General features: G+C 41.2%; 1 protein-coding gene across 2 annotated transcripts in view; it reads right to left on the minus strand.

Annotated features, from left to right (window-relative positions):
- myo15b (myosin XVB) overlaps positions 1-24,356 on the minus strand; it is a 63,236-nt gene extending 38,880 nt beyond the window's left edge. Inside the window, exons 1-13 of one of the 2 annotated variants that reach the window (XM_047376952.1) lie at positions 24,058-24,356; positions 22,269-22,331; positions 22,111-22,168; positions 20,525-20,649; positions 19,905-20,000; positions 19,575-19,810; positions 15,521-15,690; positions 15,357-15,429; positions 15,067-15,249; positions 14,579-14,688; positions 9,864-9,931; positions 9,566-9,650; positions 8,707-8,739 (exon numbers count right to left, since the gene is read on the minus strand). In XM_047376952.1, coding sequence (XP_047232908.1) covers positions 8,707-8,739; positions 9,566-9,650; positions 9,864-9,931; positions 14,579-14,688; positions 15,067-15,249; positions 15,357-15,429; positions 15,521-15,690; positions 19,575-19,810; positions 19,905-20,000; positions 20,525-20,649; positions 22,111-22,168; positions 22,269-22,271 — 1,240 coding nt within the window. In that variant the 5' untranslated portion in view covers positions 22,272-22,331; positions 24,058-24,356. Of the gene's footprint in view, positions 1-8,706; positions 8,740-9,565; positions 9,651-9,863; positions 9,932-14,578; positions 14,689-15,066; positions 15,250-15,356; positions 15,430-15,520; positions 15,691-19,574; positions 19,811-19,904; positions 20,001-20,524; positions 20,650-22,110; positions 22,169-22,268; positions 22,332-22,417; positions 22,482-24,057 lie in introns of those variants that run through there. The other variant, XM_047376953.1, reaches the window with a different exon arrangement.
- Positions 24,357-26,806: the final 2,450 nt, after the last annotated feature.

The following is a 26,806-nucleotide window of genomic DNA, read 5'->3' on the forward strand; positions in this document are numbered from 1 at the left end:
GGAGGAGATTACCTTAACAGTTGGAGGTAATCATCAAGAAAAAGTAACTTTTATGATCATTAATTCACCTGAACTTCATGTAGTCCTAGGGACCTCCTGGTTGCAGAAACACAACCCTCACATTGACTGGAAGAAAAAAGAAGTTCTGGGTTGGTCTGAGTCATGTTCCGCTGACTGTCTTTTGTCTGCTGCTACGGAGGTCAATGTGGAGAATGAGGTTGAGGAGACCTATCTGGATTTATCCAAGGTACCACAAGAATACCATGATTTAAAGTAAGTATTTAATAAAATCAAGGCCACAGCTCTGCCACCTCACAGACCATATGATTGTGCTATTGATTTGCTTCCTGGCACATCACCCCCTAAAGGCAGAACCTATTCATTGTCTGGTCCCGAGGGTTAATGTAACGCATAGAGTTACAGGTTACAAGTGTCCTGTCAGAAAAAAAAAAGGGGGGGGGGGGATGTGGGGGAAAGGGAGAGTGTCAGGGTGGTTTCCGGGCTTTGTTAACAAGGCTGGTGGCAGATGGGAAAAAAACTGTTCTTGTGGCGTGAGGTTTTGGTCCAAATGGACCGCAGCCTCCTGCCAGAGGGGAGAGTCTCAAAGAGTCTGTGACCGGGGTGGGAGGGATCAGCCAGAATCTTCCCTGCCCGCTTCAGGGTCCTGGAGGTGTACAGTTCCTGGAGACAGTAGACTGCAGCCAATCACCTTCTCAGCAAACCGAATGACATGCTGCAGCCTGCCCTTATCCTTGGCTGTAGCAGCGGCGTACCAGATGGTGATGGAGGAGGTGAGGATGGACTCAATGATGGCTGTGTAGAAGTGCACCATCATAGTCTTTGGTTGAATTTCTTCAGCTGCCGCAGGAAGAACATCCTCTGCTGGGCTTTCTTGATGAGGGAGCTGATGTTTGGCTCCCACTTGAGATCCTGGGAGATGATGGTTCCCAGGAAGCGGAAAGATTCCACAGTGTCAATTGTGGAGTCACAGAGGGTGATGGGGGCAGGTGGGGCTGGGTTCTGCCTGAAGTCCACAACCATCTCCACTGTCTTTAGAGCGTTGAGCTCAAGGTTGTTCTGGCTGCACCAGTCCAACAGATGGTCCACCTCCCATCTGTACGCGGACTCGTCACCATCAGAGATGAGTCCAATCAGGGTGGTGTCGTCCGCAAACTTCAGAAGCTTGACAGACTGGTGACTGGAGGTGCAGCTGTTGGTGTACAGGGAGAAGAGCAGAGGAGAGAGAACACAGCCTTGGGGGGAACCGGTGCTGATAGTCATGGAGTCAGAGACGTGCTTCCCCAGCCTCACGCGCTGCTTCCTGTCAGACAGGAAGTCAGTGATCCACCTGCAGGTGGAGTCGGGCACACTCAGCTGGGAGAGCTTCAACCTTCTTCCTCTCCTGCAGGTGCTGGTTTCTTTTTTGTTGGGAAGAAGGATGGTTCGTTGAGACCATGCATTGATTATAGAGGCCTTAATTAGATAACAGTTAAAAATAGATATCCCTTACCACTCATGAACACAGCTTTTGATCAGATCCAGGGAGCCAAGATATTTTCTAAGCTGGATCTAAGGAATGCATATCATCTGGTCCGAATCAGAGAAGGAGATGAGTGGAAAACAGCTTTCAACACGCCTACGGGCCATTATGAATACAAGGTCATGCCATTTGGACTTACTAACGCTCCTGCAGTTTTTCAGTCATTGGTCAATGACGTTCTAAGAGACATGGTGAGTCAGTTCGTATTTGTTTATCTTGATGACATACTGATTTAATCTCAATATCTGGAAACCCACAGAAAACATGTCAGAGCTGTTCTCTTGCGTCTTTTCCAAAACCCGTTGTTCGTCAAGGCAGAAAAATGTGAGTTTCACATCACTACCACTTCCTTTTTAGGCTTCATCATTTCCCCAGATAAAGTGCTTGTCGATCCCTCCAAAGTAAAGGCCGTTTTGGAATGGCCTGTTCCAACTGATCGCAAGCAACTTCAAAGATTTCTGGGCTTTGCAAACTTCTATAGAAGGTTTATTAGAAATTACAGTCTGGTTGCTACTCCCCTGAATGCTCTTACCTCTTCCAAGACAAAAGTTTTGTGGAATAAGGATGCAGAGAAGGCCTTCAATAAGTTGAAGGAGCTCTTCACGTCAGCTCCAATGTTACAGTCTCCTGACCCAGAGAGACAGTTTATCGTGGAGGTGGATGCCTCAAGCACTGGGGTCGGAGCCATATTAAGCCAAAAAGGGGAGGATGATCGTGTTCACCTATGTGCCTTTTTCTCAAGGACTCTGTCTCAGGCTGAGCGGAATTACGACGTGGGAAACAGAAAGTTGCTGGCTGTCAAGCTGGCATTGACAGAGTGGAGACATTGGCTGGAGGGGACTAAGGAGCCGTTTATGGTGTGGACTGACCATAAGAACTTGGAGTACCTGAAATCAGCAAAACGGCTGAACCCCAGGCAGGCAAGGTGGGCTCTGTTTTTCGGTCGTTTTAATTTCTCCCTGTCTTACAGGCCAGGGAGTAAAAATGGCAAACCTGACGCCCTATCCCGAATTCAAGAGCCCGTGGAATCTCAGTCTGCGAGTGAACAGGAGTTTATCCTTCCTGAAACCGTCAGGTTGTCTGTATCCCGAGTTGAGGTGGAAAGAGAGGTCCAGGAGGCCATTAGGGATCTGCCTCTCCCACCATCATGTCCACCGGACCGCTGTTTTGTTCCTGAACGCCTTGTGCCAAAGATATTGGAGTCTTGTCATTGCTCTCGCCTTGTTTGTCATCCTGGAATCAGCAGAACGATTCAGACAGTTCAATCTCAGTTTTGCTGGCCATCGCTGGTCAAAGACTTTGTTTCTGAATGCACTCAATGTTGTCGAGCCAAGCCTTCTCGTCGCCCCCCTGCGGGGTTGTTGCACCCATTGCCCATTCCCCCTCGCCCATGGTCACACATTGCGATGGATTTTGTGACAGGTCTACCGGTTTCTAATGGTCACTCTGTACTACTAACGATAATTGACAGATTTTCTAAGATGGTTCATCTGGTTCCCTTGGAGAAGCTTCCATCTGCAAAGGAGATGGGTGAGATATTGACCCGAGAAGTTTTCAGGCTTCATGGAATCCCTAATGACATTGTTTCTGATAGAGGACCCCAATTTTGTCACGTTTCTGGAAGGAGTTTTGTTTGTTGTTGGGAATTTCTGTTAGTCTTTCCTCAGGGTTTCATCCTCAGTCTGATGGCCAAACCGAGAGAGCCAACCAAGAAGCTGAAACCATACTTCGTATATTATGTGAGTCTGACCCAACCAGGTGGTCACAAAATTTGCCCTGGGTTGAATACGCCATGAATTCTAGGCAATCAAGTGCCACTGGTTTGCCAACCATGTTTTCAGTTCAGGAGAGAGAAGCTAATGTTCCGTCCGCCCAAGCGGCTGCCCTAAGGTGCCAAAGAATATGGAGAAAGGCCAGGAGGTCGATGATCAGAATGTCACTGGTTCCGTCAAGAACGGCCAACCGGAGACGGATCCATCCCCCTAAGTACCAGGTGGGGCAGAAAGTTTGGCTCTCCGCCAAGGACCTCCCATTAAGGGCAGTATCCCGGAAATTGGCACATCGATTTGTTGGACCTTTCCCAATCTCCAAGATCATCAACCCTGTCACTGTACGACTGAGATTACCCAACTCCATGAGGATTCACCCCACGTTCCACGTTTCTAAGGTCAAGCCCTTCGTGGAGCCCTGACTTGGACTTCTGTCCTTGGATTATTGAGGCAGCCTAGCCCTCGGATTATTCAGCCTCGAGTCACTTCTTACCTGTGCTGTGGAGATCACCGCCTGCCGCCCACTGAGGTTTCCCCTCTGGGTTTCAAGTTCCACTCAAGACAAAAGCAGGTTAGTGACTTTTCTGATCCCTGCAAAATCTGGAGAGACTACAAGTCACTAATCCCTCTTTCTGCCTCAGTGATTCCTGGAAGCTGTGAGGAGTGTTACCTGTGTGATGTTTTCCTGTGGCTGAATAAACCTTTTAAACTTTCAGTACTGTGTCTGGCTGAATCTTGGGTCCGCCTTTTTCTGATTCATAGCAAGGGGAGAGTTTCAAAGAGTCTGTGACCGGGGTGCGAGGGATCAGCCAGAATCTTCCCTGCCCGCTTCAGGGTCCTGGAGGTGTACAGTTCCTGGAGCGACAGTAGACTGCAGCCAATCACCTTCTCAGCAGACCGAATGACACGCTGCAGCCTGCCCTTATCCTTATAACTCCAAGTAAATCAAACTTCTGGGAAATCAAACTGTCCACTTAGGAAGCAACACTGATTGACAATCAATTTCACATGCTGTTGTGAAAATGGAATAGACAACAGGGGGAAATCTTTCGTGATTAGCAAGACACACTCAATAAAGGAGTGGTTCTGCAGGTGGGGACCACAGACCAATTCTCAGTACCTATGCTTTCTGGCTGATGTTTTGGTCACTTTTGAATGTTGGTGGTGCTTTCACACTTGTGGTAGCAAGAGACGGACTCTACAACCCACACAAGTGGCTCAGGTAGTGCAGCTCATCTAGGATGGCACATCAATGCGAGCTGTGGCAAGAAGGTTTGCTGTGTCTGTCAGCGTAGTGTCCAGAGCCTGGAGGCGCTACCAGGAGACAGGAGCCCTGCCAGAGCCCTGAAAAATGACCTCCAGCAGGCCACAAATGTGCATGTGTCTGCACAAACGGTTAGAAACCGACTCCATGAGGATGGTATGAGGGCCCGACGTCCACAAATGGGGGTTGTGCTCACAGCCCAACACCGTGCAGGACGCTTGGCATTTGCCAGAGAACACCAGGATTGGCAAATTCGCCACTGGTGCCCTGTGCTCTTCACAGAAGAAAGCAGATTCACACTGAGCACATGTGACAGACGTGACAGAGTCTGGAGACACCGTGGAGAGTGATCTGCTGCCTGCAACATCCTTCAGCATGACCGGTTTGGCAGTGGGTCAGTAATGGTGTGGGGTGGCATTTCTTTGGAGGGCCGCACAGCCCTCCATGTGCTCGCCAGAGGTAGCCTGACTGCCATTAGGTACCGAGATGAGATCCTCAGACCCCTTGTGAGACCATATGCTGGTGCGGTTGGCCCTGGGTTCCTCCTAATGCAGGACAATGCCAGACCTCATGTGGCTGGAGTGTGTCAGCAGTTCCTGCAAGATGAAGACATTGAAGCTATGGACTGGCCCGCCCGTTCCCCAGACCTGAATCCGATTGAGCACATCTGGGACATCATGTCTCGCTCCATCCACCAACGTCACGTTGCACCACAGACTGTCCAGGAGTTGGCGGATGCTTTAGTCCAGGTCTGGGAGGAGATTCCTCAGGAGACCATCCACCGTCTCATCAGGAGCATGCCCAGGCGTTGTAGGGAGGTCATACAGACACGTGGAGGCCACACACAATACTGAGCCTCATTTTGACTTGTTTTAAGGACATTACATCAAAGTTGGATCAGCCTGTAGTGTGTTTTTCCACTTTAATTTTGTGTGTGACTCCAGATCCAGGCCTCCATTAATTAATAAATTTGATTTTCATTGATGATTTTTGTGTGATTTTGTTTTGTCAGCACATTCAACTTTGTACAGAACAAAGTATTCAATGAGAATATTTCATTCATTCAGATCTAGGATGTGTTATTTGAGTGTTCCCTTTACTTTTTTGAGCATTGTATATTTGTAACATAAAGTCAGGACTGTGCTGATCATTTTCATATGTAACATGTTGGTACTATAGTAAAAATAAGTGAAAGTAAAATTATTTTTGAGACAACTGGTACTCCATTTCTATTGTTTTATTGTCTTGTAAGATATGCTTGTCTCATTTCCTATCGGAAACAAACTTTTTTCTTGAATGAAAATAATTTTACATACAAATTTCTCAAGGGTATACATATTTTGGGCTAAACTGTACATTTGGGGCCTGATTTATTGCATTCGTGAAAACACGTGCAAACTTGATTGCATGTGCAAAGCAGAACTACTAACCAGGTGCAAAAGGATTGCCTGTCAAATAAGCAAAATAGCAGGCACAATCCATTTAACATGTCTTTATGATTATGTAGAATATATGCTGATCATCAGAATGTGCAAAATGCTGTCAGTAAGATATGCAAATACAATTAGCTACCACCCACAATGCGATTTATCAAAACCTGAAACAGATTGCGAGTGCAGTTTCTGCATCTATATTTAGCACGTTTGAAAGGCAGGCGCAAACTGGCACACAAAATGTCTGAGGTCATTGTGGCAAGGAGGAGGCATAGGTACAATGACCGATTCATATTTAATCTTTTAACTTCTTTTATTTATTTTCATCTTTTGAAATGTTTTTAAAAAGTGCATTATAATATTTCTTCTTCTTCTCGTTATTGGGCCTGACCAGCAAAGCATTGCAGTGGACAATTGTAATTTGTTTATTGTTTATTATTATTAATTATTGTTTATTATTATTCATGTTTATTATTCTTCCTTCAAATTAATTGGCTTTTTGGAGGCCTACACAAATGAAAACCCACCAAATTTTGCACAGTCACGGTGTAGAATTATGTATTTAAAGGGCTTAACAAGAGTAGCAATACAAATAGCTCAACAGCGCCCCCTAAACTGAACTACGTCATAGCGGTATATCATAAAGATTTGAAATTTGGTACACAAGTAGAACCCTCCAAGCCAAAAAAAAACTTCTTTCAGAGGTATGTCCTAAAACCAATAGCAGGTCCACCATTTCGGGTCAAAGGGTGATTTTTGACATTTCATACAGTACATGTCGAGTTTGGGCTATCGGATTCAAATTTGGGCAGTATCCCCTTCGGCATGGGGGATTAAAAGTTATTATAATCGAGTTTTCGTGCATGTTGAAGGGGCGGGTCCAGACCTCAAAGTTTGACCTTTCACCAAGAAAAGCAAAATTGTTATAGCTCCTACAAGGAAAGTCGCAGAGACAACCTTCTGGGATTGATCCGCATCTGATCCCGAACAATACTCAGTGGTCAAATACTGACATCATCAAAGGTCCATATTTGACCTCCTTCAGCTTATCAACATGAAACTGTCCCCACCCTAAGAAATGGGGTAAATGTAGAGGATAATTTTTCCATTGTGAGATCTATATTATTTATATATATATATATATATATATATATATATATATATATGACTTAAAAATGACTCAGTATACTCTTAAGGCATTGGGGATTAAAAGTTATCCAAAGGTTTGTGCTGCATCAAAGTGTGTGGGTGTGGGAGCATGATGAATTTTAATATCTTTCTGTGTGCATATGATTGGCTCTAAATCACACATGCATGAACCGATTTGCTCCAAACTCGATATGAATATCTGTCAACCTAAAAACAGCTCAATAGGGTTAGGCTTTTGCTGAATCAAAGCATGTGGGCATGATCAAGCCTCAACATCTGATTTCTCGCCATGAAAGACAAAGATGTAATAACTTCCACAAACAAGGTCACAGTTCACCAAGTTTTCTGTGTATCATCACAGACCAGCTCTAAGCACATTCACAGGTTAATTTACCAACATCGCTTTAGCCCCACCCACTTAGAACAGGAAGTCACATGTTTCCCTGGTGGATCTCCTCCTTTTACACTCTTACTCATACAAGCTTCAAGCAGTGTCTGATGACATGGAACAAGGTGATGTTGAATCCTACTGTCAACAGTGACTGTTGGCTGGACCGCGTGGGCGTGGCAGAGCGTCGAATTGCAATTTCGGCTCTAAATCACACATGTATCATCCGATTTGCACCAAACTAGATGTGAATGGTCTTTGTCAACCACCAAACAGGTCATCCAGATAAAATTGGAATTTGACTCAACTGTGTCCCCTACAATATTTCAAACAGCTAAATCTCCCTGATGTATTATTGGATTGGCACCAAATTATGTGTCATGGACAACTGACAAAACGTTGGTGTGGTCACTTGATGACATTACTTTAGCCCTGCCCACTGAGGACAAGGTAACAGTTTTCTGTGATGAATGTCTCTCAATGACAGTCTAAAGAGGTTTCAAACTTTGTCTAACACCACAAAATTATTTCAGATGACATTTTCAAAACACTACAGGAAGTCTTCATGAATCCTTCACCACCAAACAAGAAGTGACCACAGCATCAGTCTGGAAGGTTGGATTTCCTGCAAATTTTGAACCCTTCTCAGGGTGACCAAAAGTAACATTGAGGCTCGCTTGCAATATCATCTGGTGGCAACGTGTGGAAACGAATGGCGGGCTCACCGAGCGTGTGGAGGCGGTGACATGTCACCCCTGTGTTTGCAACATGAGCTGGAGCGGTGCTGAGCTGTGAAAGCCACCAACAATGCAAGGGTTGCCAATTTTGAATGTAGCTTTAGTTATTATCATTACCTTAATTCCATGACTTCGAACTTTATCTTTCTTGATGAAGTTCAAGAAAGATTATATGGCCAGTCTCCTCTGTAAACTGTTCATGATGACAGCCAGTAGTACATGCAAAATTCTCTTCTAAATAGGGCGCTCTGCATTACGTTTGCACACGTTATTATTTGTGTAAACAATCTCAGTAGATCACCCACAACACACCCACTAATTCCACATGCAATTTTTTCTTGTGCACGCAATTTTATTTATTTTACAGGACATTGGATCAAAGAAGGGATATAATACAGGGGGATCAATATGACCCTAATCACTTACCCATGGGATAGCTTGGCATTGTCAGAGGCATACCTGAAAAACACAGTTTCCATTTCTCATTAAGTTTAATCAACATTTATCTCAAACTCACGGTACAACAACTACAATTTTCTCTGAATGAAAAGATATATAAAGTTTACTAGTAAATTGTATTGGCCAAAATCAGTTCTATCCTCATCTTATTCACTTTTTCTCCAATCTTCATTTTATTGCAGTTTGCCTATCTTGACGGTATAGTTTAAAAGCTGCTGTGTCAACAAATCAGTCTTGCATTTTTTTCCAAGAAGGTTTTATCAATGCTAATTCATAATTGAATCTAATTTGGTAATACAACATACTTGCACCTTCAAAAACAAATCTACCATACACACTCACTCGTTTTGAGTGAGCATATACTGACATGCTGTCAGACTGCTGAACTCAATTATAGGTGCGATATTAAGGGCTATCTCATGTTTTACATGTGTATTTAGTACTTTACAAAGTTAATTTCAGCTTTTTCAGCTTCACTATTTAAATGTGTAGATTTCTTTTTTTTGCTCTTTGCTGTATATGTTTTTAATGATTGCTATATTTTGTCTTTTTACTATTAGATTTAGCTTTGTATGTTACACTTAGTTTTCTTTTTACTTAAGTATTAGGCTTCTTAACCGGGCTCTGAGTCCGATTTTCGTACCTTAACATGTAAATGTGAGCTGGTAGGACAATAAAAATCGTTGAATCCCTGAATCCTTGAATGCTTAAAATCTTCACTATAAATTGAAGAATGGGTATTTAAAAGTATGTAAGGGGTGGCATTAGGTCATTATAATGCAGATGGTCTGTGCTGTGTTTAATTAGAAAAACATTACTTTCTTACCACTTCCATACATCCCAGGGTGCATAGGTCCAATCCCCCCTCCTCCTCTCATTCTGCGGTTTAACATGGCTACTCTATCCATTTCCTACAAAAATATTCAGCTTTATGACAAAGTTGTAACAGTGTGAAAATTGTGAAAAACTACAAATTAGAAGAAACTGAGTGGAAAGGAAGCCTAAATGATTAAAAGATTTGAAATGCAGCTAAATGAAGTGAGCATGCATTGTTCTCCCAAAAGAGGCCACAATAAGCTTGCCTTCAGTTGCAATTAGGAAGAAAGAGTTATGACATCACTAACCGGAGGTGCTTGATCTAGAACAGGGTCAAACATGTCATCAATATAGGAGTCCATCTGTCTGCGATGCCCTGAAGGTAGGTAGAAATATACATTAGAAAGCCCTGGAGAGAAAACAATACTTTGATTCATTATTTGCACAGCCCACGACGTTTTGAAAAAGTTGACAACAAAAACCTAACAAACAACTTCTTTGTGTTTTTTGGAAATGTACAATATTTCCATTAATATATTGCTTAATTACATTCATTTTGATGTTTGGACCAAATTGGCAAACCAGGTATCAACATGTGTTCTGGCTGATTTAGATGTAAATAGGTAAGCCTATCAATAAACAATTACATCTGGCATTCAAATCTGCCCTAAATCATTAAACCACAGTTCCTGGCTTAAAATGGAAAGAAATACATGGTCATGGACAGGTCTGCCAAAGTTTATGAAACATTTCAGATATATTCAGTCACTTTTTCTGAAACTAACATGGTTAAGATTTTCTGACACACAATTTTGTAGTTATTCGAGCCTCAGGTTCTTGATGTACTTCATTGTGCACCTTAACAGATGCAGTATGAGGATGGATTATGGTCTGTCTTCTCAAATTCCCAGTCAGTCACGGCAGGGGGCTGCTCACACTGAGCCAGGTTCTTCTGGAGATTTCTTTCTGGTAAAAGGTAGTTTTCCTTGCCACTGTCACTACATGCATGTTTGTATAGAGGATTGCTGCCAAGTTAATGACTAAATGCATCGATTGTCTTATCTTGCATGTACAGGTCCTTCTCAAAATATTAGCATATTGTGATAAAGTTCATTATTTTCCATAATGTAATGATGAAAATTTAACATTCATATATTTTAGATTCATTGTAAACTAACTGAAATATTTCAGGTCTTTTATTGTCTTAATACGGATGATTTTGGCATACAGCTCATGAAAACCCAAAATTCCTATCTCACAAAATTAGCATATCATTAAAAGGGTCTCTAAACGAGCTATGAACCTAATCATCTGAATCAACGAGTTAACTCTAAACACCTGCAAAAGATTCCTGAGGCCTTTAAAACTCCCAGCCTGGTTCATCACTCAAAACCCCAATCATGGGTAAGACTGCCGACCTGACTGCTGTCCAGAAGGCCACTATTGACACCCTCAAGCAAGAGGGTAAGACACAGAAAGAAATTTCCGAACAAATAGGCTGTTCCCAGAGTGCTGTATCAAGGCACCTCAGTGGGAAGTCTGTGGGAAGAAAAAAGTGTGGCAGAAAACGCTGCACAACGAGAAGAGGTGACCGGACCCTGAGGAAGATTGTGGAGAAGGGCCGATTCCAGACCTTGGGGGACCTGCGGAAGCAGTGGACTGAGTCTGGAGTAGAAACATCCAGAGCCACCGTGCACAGGCGTGTGCAGGAAATGGGCTACAGGTGCTGCATTCCCCAGGTCAAGCCACTTTTGAACTAGAAACAGCGGCAGAAGCGCCTGACCTGGGCTACAGAGAAGCAGCACTGGACTGTTGCTCAGTGGTCCAAAGTACTTTTTTCGGATGAAAGCAAATTCTGCATGTCATTCGGAAATCACGGTGCCAGAGTCTGGAGGAAGACTGGGGAGAAGGAAATGCCAAAATGCCACAAGTCCAGTGTCAAGTACCCACAGTCAGTGATGGTCTGGGGTGCCGTGTCAGCTGCTGGTGTTGGTCCACTGTGTTTTATCAAGGGCAGGGTCAATGCAGCTAGCTATCAGGAGATTTTGGAGCACTTCATGCTTCCATCTGCTGAAAAGCTTTATGGAGATGAAGATTTCATTTTTCAGCACCACCTGGCACTTGCTCACAGTGCCAAAACCACTGGTAAATGGTTTACTGACCATGGTATCACTGTGCTCAATTGGCCTGCCAACTCTCCTGATCTGAACCCCATAGAGAATCTGTGGGATATTGTGAAGAGAACGTTGAGAGACTCAAGACCCAACACTCTGGATGAGCTAAAGGCTGCTATCGAAGCATCCTGGGCCTCCATAAGACCTCAGCAGTGCCACAGGCTGATTGCCTCCATGCCACGCCGCATTGAAGCAGTCATTTCTGCCAAAGGATTCCCGACCAAGTATTGAGTGCATAACTGTACATGATTATTTGAAGGTTGACGTTTTTTGTATTAAAAACACTTTTCTTTTATTGGTCGGATGAAATATGCTAATTGTGTGAGATAGGAATTTTGGGTTTTCATGAGCTGTATGCCAAAATCATCCGTATTAAGACAATAAAAGACCTGAAATATTTCAGTTAGTGTGCAATGAATCTAAAATATATGAATGTTAAATTTTCATCATGACATTATGGAAAATAATGAACTTTATCACAATATGCTAATATTTTGAGAAGGACCTATATATTCAGATGGAGTGATTGGTGCAAAGTCAGGAACTCAATTTCAACTGCTGTGTTTTATTACATAGAAAACATTTTAGCAAACTGAACTTGACAGCATTGTATAATGACAAGGATCAAATCAAAATGTATATAAATGACTTGAATATGTCTGTATGATTGTGTATACATTTGATGTGTTTTTCCAAAGTGCCTTGAGATGAGATGGCATGGCATGGCATGGCATGGCTGGCTGGCTGGCTGGCTGGCTGTCTGTCTGTCTGTCTGTCTGTCTGTCTGTCTGTCTGTCTGTCTGTCTGTCTGTCTGTCTGTCTGTCTGTCTGTCTGTCTGTCTGTCTGTCTGTCTGTCTGTCTGTCTGTCTGTCTGTCTGTCTGTCTGTCTGTCTGTCTGTCTGTCTGTCTGTCTGTCTGTCTGTCTGTCTGTCTGTCTGTCTGTCTGTCTGTCTGTCTGTCTGTCTGTCTGTCTGTCTGTCTGTCTGTCTGTCTGTCTGTCTGTCTGTCTGTCTGTCTGTCTGTCTGTCTGTCTGTCTGTCTGTCTGTCTGTCTGTCTGTCTGTCTGTCTGTCTGTCTGTCTGTCTGTCTGTCTGTCTGTCTGTCTGTCTGTCTGTCTGTCTGTCTGTCTGTCTGTCTGTCTGTCTGTCTGTCTGTCTGTCTGTCTGTCTGTCTGTCTGTCTGTCTGTCTGTCTGTCTGTCTGTCTGTCTGTCTGTCTGTCTGGTCTGTCTGTCTGTCTGTCTGTCTGTCTGTCTGTCTGTCTGTCTGTCTGTCTGTCTGTCTGTCTGTCTGTCTGTCTGTCTGTCTGTCTGTCTGTCTGTCTGTCTGTCTGTCTGTCTGTCTGTCTGTCTGTCTGTCTGTCTGTCTGTCTGTCTGTCTGTCTGTCTGTCTGTCTGTCTGTCTGTCTGTCTGTCTGTCTGTCTGTCTGTCTGTCTGTCTGTCTGTCTGTCTGTCTGTCTGTCTGTCTGTCTGTCTGTCTGTCTGTCTGTCTGTCTGTCTGTCTGTCTGTCTGTCTGTCTGTCTGTCTGTCTGTCTGTCTGTCTGTCTGTCTGTCTGTCTGTCTGTCTGTCTGTCTGTCTGTCTGTCTGTCTGTCTGTCTGTCTGTCTGTCTGTCTGTCTGTCTGTCTGTCTGTCTGTCTGTCTGTCTGTCTGTCTGTCTGTCTGTCTGTCTGTCTGTCTGTCTGTCTGTTTGTTTGTTCTAGGTAAATATCTAAATTATTTACAGAAGGCTTGGGAGAAAGTTTTGTGCTCAGATAAAACCAAAATCCAATTCTTTTGCTTTAACTCAACCTGTCATGTCTGGAGGTAAACAAATGCTGAATATGGCCCAAAGAACAACTTTATGCCCAGAGATAAAAAGGTTTGTTGAGCAACACAGTCTATCAACCTGACTCAGTTACAATGGTTTTGTCATGAGGAATGGACCAAATTTCCGGCAAACTATTTTACGAAGTTCTTGCAATGCCATTCAAAACCTTTGACCCAAGTCATACAGTTTGATATACATTTTGTATTCTACCAAATTTTTAAAGAGATGTATGCTGACACCTAAATTTAAAAACAGTAAAAAAAATAAAAATAAAATAATAAACTATCTCTCTATAATTATTCTGACATTTAGGAAATTAAATCTGTTTTGGTAACCTTTGGCTATCTCCAACCTAAAAAGTTAAAGTTTAGACTTTGATTCAATCTCAGACAGTGAGAACAAACACGTCTAAAACATTAAGGAAAATGGGCCATGAGGACTAAGACTGAGAACCACGGATTTGAAATATCTTAAAACCTTATTAGGATTGCCAAAATCACATTAGAACTTCTATGTATTGGATATCTGTTTCCTGTTAGTTTGATCAGAAAAGGTAAAAAAAAAAATAGTGCACTGTAGTCACTTAGTTTATGTTGCTTTAATAGTAATTCTAGAGCATGTCTCTAGCTTGAAGTATGACATGTTTTGTTGAAATCGGGATATTATTGGAATATCTGCTTGTCTGCTTAAGACAAAGGATAATGGAAGATGATGTTGGTGGTTTTACAATGACTGAGTAGAAAATCCACATGCGCAGATTACTAAACTAAGAGAACAGATTGCAAATCCAGGCAAATGTTTAGATAAATTAGGAAATAGATTGCAAAGCTATGTGTACGTTTTTGAAAAAATGGAAGGAACAGAATGCAAATTTGTTTAAAAAGTCTACTTAACTTAGGGACTGGCTTTCATTGCTACTTTTTCGATTTTGCCCCTTTACCCATTGGGCTCAGCATTGTGGTACAGGAATAAGATGCCATTTCATTAACCTGATTTTGACGGCACTGATATATGTAAATATGTCTGCAAATCACGCGTACCCTCTTGTGGATAATCTCTACCCCAACGGTTTCCGTCAAAGGGAGGCAGTCTTGGAGCTTGCATGGAAGGTGGTGCTGGGATGAAGTCATCCAAATCAGTGAACAGATTTCTGAAAAGAGAAAGACACAGAGAAGATAACATTTAAAGAAAACACACACAGCTCAGTGTTTTGGTGCTTGCCCGTCTTTTTCCAGTACCCTCAACCTCCCAGTTGTTCGAGGCAAATTGCCAACTATCCTAAGCCTGATTTTGCTGGATGTGGATTACATTAATGTGAAAATTGTTAAAATCTTAGTACAGAAATGTGGGCTTAATGAAAAGTATGTTTAATACCTGCCTAAAGGCTTTTATTTTCAAAAGGTATTTTTAATCTGACAAATGAGTCTCCTCGGAACACAGTCAAATGTATTACTTATTTATTCAATATGACTGTACAGAACTAACATATTCTGAAAACAAGAAAAGATTTTCCCCTGTTTGTTTTTACCTTTCTCCTTGGTTGCTAAACAGGTAGTCAGAGTTTGTGGAAGACGGTGTCCCTGGTGCTAGGGGCAGTTCAGCTTCAGCTCCAGCAAACAGATCCATTACAAAGTCTGAGCCAGCAAGATCTGACCATCCTTCGTCAGTAATAAGAGATACTGACCAACCTTGCACAGCCTCAGTCACTCCTCTATTGTAATAAAATACATGGAGAGGGAAAACCAAGTAAGAATAAAAGGCGGAAAAATATAAAGTGAGACAGTTTTTGAAAATATGTTTTTAGAACAACATGACTACCTGTAATGAAGAAGCCAAGAGGCCAGTTGCTCTCCCGTTGTCCATGACTCCACTTCAGTTGTCAATACCTCATCTGATGTTAGACGATTAAGTGAATGCTTTACATTGTATCTTATTTGAAAAGGTCCTGTTTTAATAAGCCATCATTTATATTTTAATCTCACCATTAAAAGTGTTTACTTCCAGAAGCATTGTTCCTTTCCTCTGATTGGATGTCCATTCCAGCTGTGTGGGTGGATAGATTCGAGCAGTGGGGGCTGGGAGCTGCAGAGATGTCAGCAGCTTGTGTTGGCATAGTGAGCGATACTCAGCTGGACTATGGTCGGACACATACCTGCAAGCAAAATAGGTGCAAATTTAAAGAGAATGCTAGGAAGAAGTAATTTATTGTCAGCTATTCTTTGGCACAGATTATATGAATTAAGTAGCGTTTTCCCTCAGATTTGGGAGATCAAACTGCAGGAGTAGGAGATCTTTTACTTAAGGGAGTATTGTACTTTGATTGTCTTTTACTTTATTTTAAAAAAAAGACAATGTGCAGCTTCAACATTTTGTCATCATTTGATGTGCTGTACCAAATCATAGCTTTAAGCTAACTGACATCTGCAGTTTTGATCCCTAGCCTCTGCCTTCCCTAAATCAAAGGTTGTCCTTATTACCATCGGAAAATTAAAGAACAAAAATAAGTGAATACATCCCACATCAAGAGAGGATGCTCCGTACGTGTTTGAACCAATTCTTAAATAATTGGATCAATGAATGATAGTAAGACAGGTTTTTACACTTAATTATAGTAATCCAAAATCAAATAGGGGTGCTCGAGGGTTCATAGGAGATTGTACAACCGGTCCACATGTGTTTTGTGGACTTCAAGAAGACATTTGACCGTGTCCCTTGTGGTACCATCTAGCAGATGCTCCAGAGTACAGAGTCAGGGGCCCTTAATTATTGGCCATTCAGTCTCTGTACAAGCAGAGCAGGAGTTTGGTTCACATTGCTGACATTAAGTCAAACCTGTTCCTGGTGCATATTGGACTCTGGCAGGGCTGCTCTTTGTCACCGGTCCTGTTCATAACTTTCATGGACACGATTTCTAGGCACAGCCAAGGGCCAGAGGGGATCTGGTTTAGGGAACAGATGATTTTGTCTCTCCTTTTAGCAGATGACTTGGTCCTGCTGGCCCCCTCTAGCCAAGACCTACAGCATGCACTGGGGCGGTTCGTAGCTGGGTGCAGAGCAGCGGGGTTGAGGATCAGTTCCTCCAAGGTAATGGTTCTCGACCAGAAAAGGGTGGCATGCTCTCTCCATGTTGGAGGGAAGTTCCAGCCTCAATTGGAGGAGTTCAAGTATCTTAGGATCTTGTTCACTAGTGAGGGGAGAATGGCACAGGAGACAGACAGACGGATCGGTGCAGCTGCCGCATAATGAGGAAGCAGTACTGGTCTGTTAGTCAAGAGATTTATTGATCGGTCTACGTTCCTACCCTCACCTATGGGCATGAACTTTGGATCATGACCAAAAAAACGAGATCCCAGATACAAGCGGCTGAAATGAGCTTCATTCGCAGAGTGGCAAGGCACTCAGAGCTCGGCCATCTGGGAGGAGCCTGTTGTAAAGCCGCTGCTCCTGCACGAGAGGAGTCAGCTGAGGTAGCTTGAGCATCTGTTTTGGATGCCTGCTGGATGCCTCCCGGTGGAGGTGTTCCAGAGACTACACACCGGGAGGAGACACAGGGGGATGACCCAGGACATGCTGGAGGGACTATGTCTCTCGGCTGGTCTGGGAACGCATTGGGCTTAGATGGACTGAGTTAATTCTGTTCTGGTTGCCGATATGACAAAATTGGCCTTTTTTGCTTCTGTCCAGTTGTTTGTTTCCCATGTCTTATTATGCTTACATTTCTGTCTGGCTTTATTCTCTTCAAGATATATGATGAACACTTCCTACCACCAATTATATCTATACCTGACAACTTCCAAAGTGACCAACTCAGAGCTGCGTTTTCACAACCACTGGATCCCAGTGTGGCTCCATCTTAGACTACATATCACAGAGGATTTTTCTGCTCAAATGTTTTAATAAAATTAACCCTTATTGCAATTGTTTACTATCCAACTGATTACTGAATGTATGACAATAGCCAGCACAAAATATTGTGATACATTTTAAGTCCATATTGGCCATCCCCAACAAGACTAACTTGAAAGCTCTAAGGATCTGCAGATAAACTATTACTTTTCTACAAATCTACAGCATTTACTTATCCAAACTGTCCCTTTTATCAGAATGAATCCGATTATATTTGTTGATCTTCACTGACAAAATTTACATTTTCCCATATTCTTTAATTTACAGAAAATGAATACTTTATTGTCCACATGCGGAAATTTGTTGTTTGTTTTTACTGTGCAATATCACACAGAACGCATTATTCCTCTGTGGCCATCAGAGATTATTTCAGAAATAAGCTAAAACTAAATAAATGAGCTCTGTATGAAAACACTATAGGTTAAATGCTTTACCTCGGTAACACATCTTTTAAAATGTAAAAACAACAATAAAGACAATAAAATTATAAAAAAAGAGTCAGGAAGCAGCAAGTAAAATTTCTCAGAGGGTAACCAAACCAGCATTGACTGCTTTTACTGCATTCAGCACCAAGGAATTCTTGTCTATGTTTCTATTAGCTGCTGTCATTCTATAGTGGACGTAACATCAGAAACTCTCTATGCATTGGGTGAAAAGGATCAAATAATAATCCTCCTGGCACTTGCTCTGAATGTGTACACATATATACATTCTAACTGTCTTTCCAATAATGTTGTAGGAATATTCACAATCCTCTTAAGTGTATTTCTTCTTTGAAAATCTTGCTATTTCTATACCACATAATCATATCAAAAGTTAATCCACTTTCTAGCAAACTTTTATACACAGTTTCTACAATATTTGCCAACTCCAAAATTTATAAGCTAACGTACAAGATACAGATGATGTAGACACTTTTTGAAGATATAATTTGTCTCCTCCAGAGAAGCAGCTGAGTTAGTCTAGGCAGGACACCTTTTAAAAATGTGCACATGTTTAGGTACCCAAGCAGTGCAGAAAAGGAAGCCAGCAGCCAGGCTACTATTCTGTTCCCCTACAGAATAGCATACCTCTTCACATTCCATATATGGCCAAAAATTAATACTTACTTATATTTCACTTCTTAACCATGATTTGTTGTTTAAAATTTTTTAAAACAAGTGCAAATCATTGCTTTGACAGAAATCAAGTGAGATGTATTAATATCTGTTAATTCATGTGAGTTATCAGTGGAGACAACAAAGACTTGTCTATCTGTATTTTTCAAACAGCCCCCCAAAGCCTCCGCATTGCTAAATAGACTGAATTTATATTATGCTTTTCTAATTATAGCGACCACTCAAAGTGCCAGAGCCTCATTCACCAAATCGTACTCACAAACACACACACATTCATACGCTGCTATGCAGATTGGTAGGCAACTTGAGGTGAAGTGTCTTGTCCTAAGGCAGGGTATTTTGAAATTTGCCTACATCTTAGACCTTTTAAATCTGGGATAATTTCCCAAAACATCCCTAGAAAGATCTTCATTTATTGTCACAGACTTGAACACCAACAGGGAGGATACTGTGCTTTTTTTTTCTTCCCTTGTTCGTCGGGCCCAAAATCAGCCATAGCAATATCATAGATCATTATCATTTTAATTAGTTATAAATCTTGTCAGGCATAATCACCAATGATCCCCGCCAGAAAGACAGCAGAGACACAGACAGTTAGACAAGGTGAAAACTCATGCTCAATAGCAGAGAGATTGGCCATGCTTTGTTAAAACCCTAGTTTAACCATGGTGAAGCACTTGTCTTCCTTTTGGAAAACTAATTATTTTACCACAAACTAGACTGGCCAGTGTATACTAAACCTAAAAAATATAATGAATATTAATTCGCAACTATTTTCCACAACTGTTTTCTTTTGACAAAGAAAGACCATTTAGTTAGTCTGTACAAAGACTAACTAAATGGTCTTTCTTGTCTAGGTCTCCATTTATTCTTGCCTTAGTCTCTGAACACAAAACGGATGCTAAATGTTATATTTAAGCTAGTATGACTTTGACTGGTGCAGTAAAAGAGTAGAAAACATGCCAGCTATTTCTAGTCGGCAGCAGATGGCCGACTGAAGTGTAACACCTACTTGAGCAGTGTTTTGTCCAGTACTGGTGAAGGTGTGAAGGCACTCAGGCAGCAGGCCATCAGAAGCCATCCCCTCAGACTGTCCTGTTCCGCCTTTTTGTCCAATGTGTGGTACACTAACTGGACTAGGATCTCATCCCTCAAGGCCGGCTGGTTCTGGCCTTTCTCCACTATGTAGTTACCTAAGATCTGCTCCTGCCAGCCGCCAATATCTGATTCAGCCATAAACCGTAAGATCTGTGGAGAGGGATTTAAAATTACAGAGATGTATTGGCAGGATGAGGTGACAACATATCATACATAAACAAAGAACATAAAAACATCCTCATACCAGTTTATTAATCTCCAAGGCCGTTCTGGTATATTCGGGTTCCAAAGGCATGAGGGGTCTCTGGAGTGGGTATCCTTGAGGCTGGGACCATGTATCCTGAGGGCAAAATACAATAAGAAAATCTAGTGAAATAAATTAGGTTAATATTCTTCATCCTGTGAACGTATCCTCAAATGTACATTCTCCATGTTTGTATTGTCATCTTCCACCTTTTAAAATGTGCCATATGTAACTTTAAAATTTTTATTCAGTATTGTGACAAAAAATGTATTTCAACAAACATGGCTGTTTAGTACTTTAAATCATAGAATATACAAGTAAAACAATTAAACTGGCTTCATAAACTTCTAAAACCTAACTCTGGGGATGAAGAGCTAGTTTTGCACAGATACATTCACCTCTATCATTTCCAAGTTTGTTTTAACTATACATAATTAAACAACTAGTTGAGTCTAAATTCAAACATAACATTCAAACATTCTGACCTATTATTTCTAATCCATATGGGTTTAAGAAGTATTGTGAAAAATTTAGGTTCAATTTTGTTACATAGTATGCAAGTAGAAAGGCAAGGAAAAGAGGGAGTAAAAATTTTATCAGTGTAATTAGTGGAGACAAACCTTTAATGTAGACTTGGCAAAGCGAGAGAATGGAAATCTATCAATGTCCCTAGGAAGGGTGAGTCTATGTTGTGCCTTCACCTGTGGAGGTGCAAATTCTGTAATCTGTGATCCATGCTGGCCCCCTGGTGGACAAAAACAGCATAACTACAAGCTTTTTTGTTATGCAAAAAGAAACCCTCCAACAACTGAATGTAATGGGATTGGCCCAAACTGGAAAATCTGGAGTAACAGGAAAAAATCCTGAGACAGACATAAGGTTAAACTAGAGAAGGCAGGCCAATGCTGCCCACACTCACAGGCCCATTGAAGCATATTCTGCACCTAGCTTTGACGTGTGCCATGTGAACCAAACCAGTCTATCATGCATGGGCAAATTGGCAGTTAACAAGAGCCTCCAGCTGCAACAGATTGCTATCAGTTACTGAGAGCCATCATATAATTTCTTTTTAGGTCTAACTAAACTAATCACAAGTTTCGGGAGTCACAACAATGTGAAAATACAGCACCCAATAAAATATAAACCAGCAGCTTTTTAAACATTATTTAGCCTCTTTCAGATCACAATTTTAAGTTGTCATCTATATCTTTGATAAATGTCTTGGGGGTCAACTAAAAATTTTGACAAACAATGGGGGGCTTAAAGTTGACCTAATGCTTTTACCTCTTTTCTCTCACTTAAAAGGTACTCACAGAGCAGTGAAGGCTATAAGATGAAAAGTGGGATCATTATAGATATCTGACAGAGGTTTTTTAAATGTACTCCATTTATTTATCACACCAGTATTTATTAATAGTTAACCTGTGAAGATGCAGAAAATACACAGATATCGCATATTGTTATCATATTTGGTTTGTTTCCCTGTATAAGGTTTGAACTGCATTTTAGGCTACATACTGAATTCACCAGATTCCTTTAATATTCATTTCAACTCCCTGGACTTACTGCACCCTTACTGATTTTTTAAATTCACGGTTCATTGTTAACCTCCATTGAAACAAATCTATGGCAGCTGCGTTACCGACAGAAGCCTAAGTAGATGAATTCAGAAAAAAGTTGTGCCACAGAGGCAGCAAAATCTCAAAAAGGAATAATTGGAAACTGAATCTAACAAACTGTGTGACTTCTTAATATAAGCCCTCAGTATAAAATGCCAGAAGGTGAACAAAGACATGTACTACCAGCAAACCACTATTCAAGTTTATGAATCAAATCAATAGGTCGCAGAGTTTTGGCATATTACGTCTGGATGATACAAATAAGTGCTTTACAAATGCAGCTATTATCAAACAGGCTACTTCAGTACACCAGTACATTAAATAGTTTCAGATGTACTGCTAAACACAACACAAAAGTTGCATTTAATCATATTCTTTTAATAAATTCATTAATGCTCTGATGAAGGTAACTGTAGATAAAATAGCAAACATAATAATACCAAACAATCTACTTGTTGTTCAGGTTTTACTAACATCATCAATTAGAGGGAACATTTAAAATTTAAAGGAAAAAGAATCTTAGCAAACTGAGTAAGCAGGGGAAAAACTTTAAAATCTGTTTTCAATTAGCTTTTTTCAAAACTTACCTGCTGCACTGCGCAGTCTGGCGGAAAGCTCAGCAGGGATCTCTAACATCCCTATGTCCTAAGCAAAATATTATATAGAGTTATCAAAGTCAGAAGTAAAAAGCTTAGAAAAGAAATTAGTACGGCAGAGAGATTATTTATTCGGGTTATTCTCTTACCATCCCTGTCGAGATGAGCTTGGTCTTTCTGCCTGTTTTAACTTTGTTCTTCTTGTGAAATTCCTGAAATTAACAAACAAGAATCCGTAATTTGTAATCTCAAATCTTGTTTCGTTTTTCATTTTCTTCATCTTAAACTTGCTGCTAACCTGGTGTTGGTTCCTTAGGTGAGTTTCACATTGTTATTGTACTTTTAGCGGCCTTTGTCCTCTATCACTGTCCTAGCAGTGTCTTCCATCATACCTATTCTTAGAAACGCGTCCTTTTATATACTTATGTACAGCTACAATGCTATAGCCCCTCCCACGCAACAAGCCACACCGTTCCAAGAGTCCAGCAATGTCGTCGTTTTATTAGGAGTTTAATGAGTCACAGAAAGAACAATTCACTAGGTGTCAGGATAGCTAAGCACAACCAGATTATGATATGACCAGCAAATATCCAATATTGGTTTTATCCAGAATTTACAGTATGTTTCCTTTTCCAATGCATTCAAGCAGATTGTATTTATTGCTATTAATGTTGGATACAAGTATTTGACGCATGATTCAATATTTGTATGGCTTTACAATAAATCCACAACAGATTAAACATGGGTGTGGGCTCCTGCTGACGAAGAAACAATTATCATATATAATGCTTAACAACAGTTCTCTAAAAACACAAAGACAGCCTAAGCTTGCTTTGATGTTTCTGAGGTAACTATTTAAAAGTCAAATCTCTCCCAAACCAAAACTGTGTTTTACCAGACAAATCACAAAAACAGATTCTGTCAGGTTTTAATCATGTAATTTCTTTTTTATGTTTAAAACAGCAATCACAACAATGTGACAATGCATGCCTTGGCAATCAACTAAAAGTGTTGACAAAAAAATGAAGGCTTGACCTGATGCTGTTACATCTCTTTTCTCTCACCCAGGAGATGGTTACAGAGCCGTGAAGGTCATGAGAAGAAAAGGTAAACTGGGAATGTGTAACTTGTCTGACAGAGGATTTTTAAGTGTACTCCTTTTTTTTTTTTTTAAAACACCAGTATTTAAGAACAGCATAACCAGTGAAGATGCAGCAAATGCACAGACATTGCATATTGTTGTCAAATTTAAATAAAGCTCAGTAGGGACAGAAGAAAAGTAATGGCCCAAATCAAGCAAATTTTCTTATTTGCCCTTATAGTTGGAAACACCTTTTCTTAATCATTTGAAATTAGGTGTGTATAATTCATATTTAGATTATCAATGGCCTGTAAAATAAAACCGAACCAAGAGCATTGTGCCACCATTTCTACTAGACCCAAAATACATATAAAATAAAATAACATATTTAAATTAACAAAGCACTGTTATTAAATAGAAGTAAATTTTGAGAATGTATATATAACCCGTCAAATGATATTAGTGAATGCTGTCAACAAAGATCACGTTACTAAGCCATAAGAGCTGACAGAGGCAATAGGTTCATAGTCCAAGTCTCATAAAATGATAAACTAGACAACCTAACAACTAAAATTAAAGCAACAAATAAGGTAAAATATATTAGCTTAATTTAGCTCATTAAAACATACTGAAACAACATTTATAGGGTGCATCAAGCCCTGATGAGAAAAGAAAACTAAATTAACAACAAATAAAGAGAAGGAAAACACTTTCCAGTGTCTTGAAATCTGATGACAAGGGTCTCTTCCTCATTAACCTTATTAATACAGTGTAAAATTGCTGAAATAAAAGAAATGAACACGCTGAAAACATTACAAGCGCAAATCAAATGGAAAACACAGAATAAAGCACCCTACCTTTTGGAACTGTGAAGCTAGAAGTCATATGGGCAGGTTTCAAAGGACGGAAGGGGAGATGCAGTGCAGCTTCAAATTTCACCATGATAGGTTAAAGTCCAAGATGAGAGTGTGGCCGAGTGTGTAGTTAGGGTGTGTGCACACGGAGGTAACATGATTAATGTAAGATAAGAATGCTAGTTAAAAGAAATAGACCTGAAGGAAGTTGCTACCAAAGCTTAAATATGGGTTAAAACACCCTTTCTGGAAAAACACCGGATATTTATCATTTTTTACAGAAATAAATAAAGATAAAAGACATCTAATTCAGTCAAATCTTTACCCTAACATGTACAGGGGTTGGACAATGAAACTGAAACACCTGTCATTTTAGTGTGGGAGATTTCATGGCTAAATTGGACCAGCCTGGTAGCCAGTCTGCATTGATTGCACATTGCACCAGTAAGAGCAGAGTGTGAAGGTTCAATTAGCAGGGTAAGAGCACAGTTTTGCTCAAAATATTGAAATGCACACAACATTATGGGTGACATACCAGAGTTCAAAAGAGGACAAATTGTTGGTGCACGTCTTGCTGGCGCATCTGTAACCAAGACAGCAAGTCTTTGTGATGTATCAAGAGCCACGGTATCCAGGGTAATGTCAGCATACCACCAAGAAGGACGAACCACATCCAACAGGATTAACTGTGGACGCAAGAGGAGGCTGTCTGAAAGGGATGTTCGGGTGCTAACCCGGATTGTATCCAAAAAACATCAAACCACGGCTGCCCAAATCACGGCAGAATTAAATGTGCACCTCAACTCTCCTGTTTCCACCAGAACTGTCCGTTGGGAGCTCCACAGGGTCAATATACACGGCCGGGCTGCTATAGCCAAACCTTTGGTCACTCATGCCAATGCCAAACGTCGGTTTCAATGGTGCAAGGAGCGCAAATCTTGGGCTGTGGACAATGTGAAACATGTATTGTTCTCTGATGAGTCCACCTTTACTGTTTTCCCCACATCCGGGAGAGGTACGGTGTGGAGAAGCCCCAAAGAAGCGTACCACCCAGATAGCATGGGGGTGGATCAGTGATGGTTTGGGCTGCCATATCATGGCATTCCCTTGGCCCAATACTTGTGCTAGATCACTGCCAAGGACTACCGAACCATTCTTGAGGACCATGTATATCCAATGGTTCAAACATTGTATCCTGAAGGCGGTGCCGTGTATCAGGATGACAATGCACCAATACACACAGCAAGACTGGTGAAAGATTGGTTTGATGAACATGAAAGTGAAGTTGAACATCTCCCATGGCCTGCACAGTCACCAGATCTAAATATTATTGAGCCACTTTGGGGTGTTTTGGAGGAGCGAGTCAGGAAACGTTTTCCTCCACCAGTATCACGTAGTGACCTGGCCACTATCCTGCAAGAAGAATGGCTTAAAATCCCTCTGACCACTGTGCAGGACTTGTATATGTCATTCCCAAGATGAATTGACGCTGTATTGGCCGCAAAAGGAGGCCCTACACCATACTAATAAATTATTGTGGTCTAAAACCAGGTGTTTCAGTTTCATTGTCCAACCTCTGTAGGTGTAATAAAACAGTGAAAGAACCAGAAAGGTACTTTTATTGAAATAAGGGAAGTGTATTACTTTGACAAAAAAATTAGCCTTTTAATAATTTAGGGACCGCCCTTTCTTGAAATATTTCTTAAACGTAATGTCAGTCTGAAAACACTATGTCTCTATTAATTGTCTATACCTGCCTGTCCTTGCAGGGTCACAGTTGGACTGGTGCCTATCTTCAGCTCATTCGACGAGGCACAAGGTACACCCTGGACAGGTCACCAGTCCATCACAGGGAAACACAGAAACTCACAGGACAAACAACCATGCACACACACACACTCATCCCAATTTAGAGAGACCAATTAACCAGTCATGTTTTAGGACTGTGGGAGGAAGCTGGTGTACCCCGGGAGAACTCTTGCACACATGGGGAGAACATGCAAACAGGTCTGGGGAGTAATTTTGTTTTTATTGATTATGTCAGAGACATATGACTGCCTTGCTCTTTTGATATCAAAATTCTTGACATGAAGACTACCTCCTGCTTTTGCTGTGTGCTGCTGCTCTGACGTCCATCAGTACTATACATGCTTTTCCGCATTTCAGTCCATATTTTCTGTATTTTTGACTTTATTACATTTTCTACATCTTTGCATTGGTTTTGGCCAAAAACCTAATTCCCAATAGACAATCATTTGATGGAGTGAAGTAGCAACATGATGTCACCCAATTCTTAAGAAAATCTCAACCAATATTCTAGCCAACCTGCTGCAGAAGTGTTGTGCCCCAGCCATGGGATAAAACATGGACTTGAACTGTTCACAAAAAGACTGGTAAAAACTCTCAATTCCTAAATACACCACATTAACCTACTTTAGTACAGCCCAGGAAGGAGTAGTCACAGCTGGAATCCCCATGACGCCATGGAGCCACTAACAAGTACCTCTCCTAGCCACGCCTCTTTCTCATTACCCACGGCAGCCTGGCTGATCGCATTGGGAGGCATCGTTCAAGAACCTCTACTTTGAATACTTTCAGATCCAAAGTTGGTTATAATGTGATGTTAGTGTATCTGTTGATCGAAGATTGGCCATAAGTTAAGATCTGTTGTTTGTGTAAGCAGCAAATCACAGAGGTATTTAGCACAATCAGTCTTAACCTTTCTATCGGAGGTCCTGCAGAAAAGGAATCT

Source organism: Girardinichthys multiradiatus, chromosome 10, assembly GCF_021462225.1.
Source record: "Girardinichthys multiradiatus isolate DD_20200921_A chromosome 10, DD_fGirMul_XY1, whole genome shotgun sequence".
Classification (NCBI taxonomy): domain Eukaryota; kingdom Metazoa; phylum Chordata; class Actinopteri; order Cyprinodontiformes; family Goodeidae; genus Girardinichthys; species Girardinichthys multiradiatus.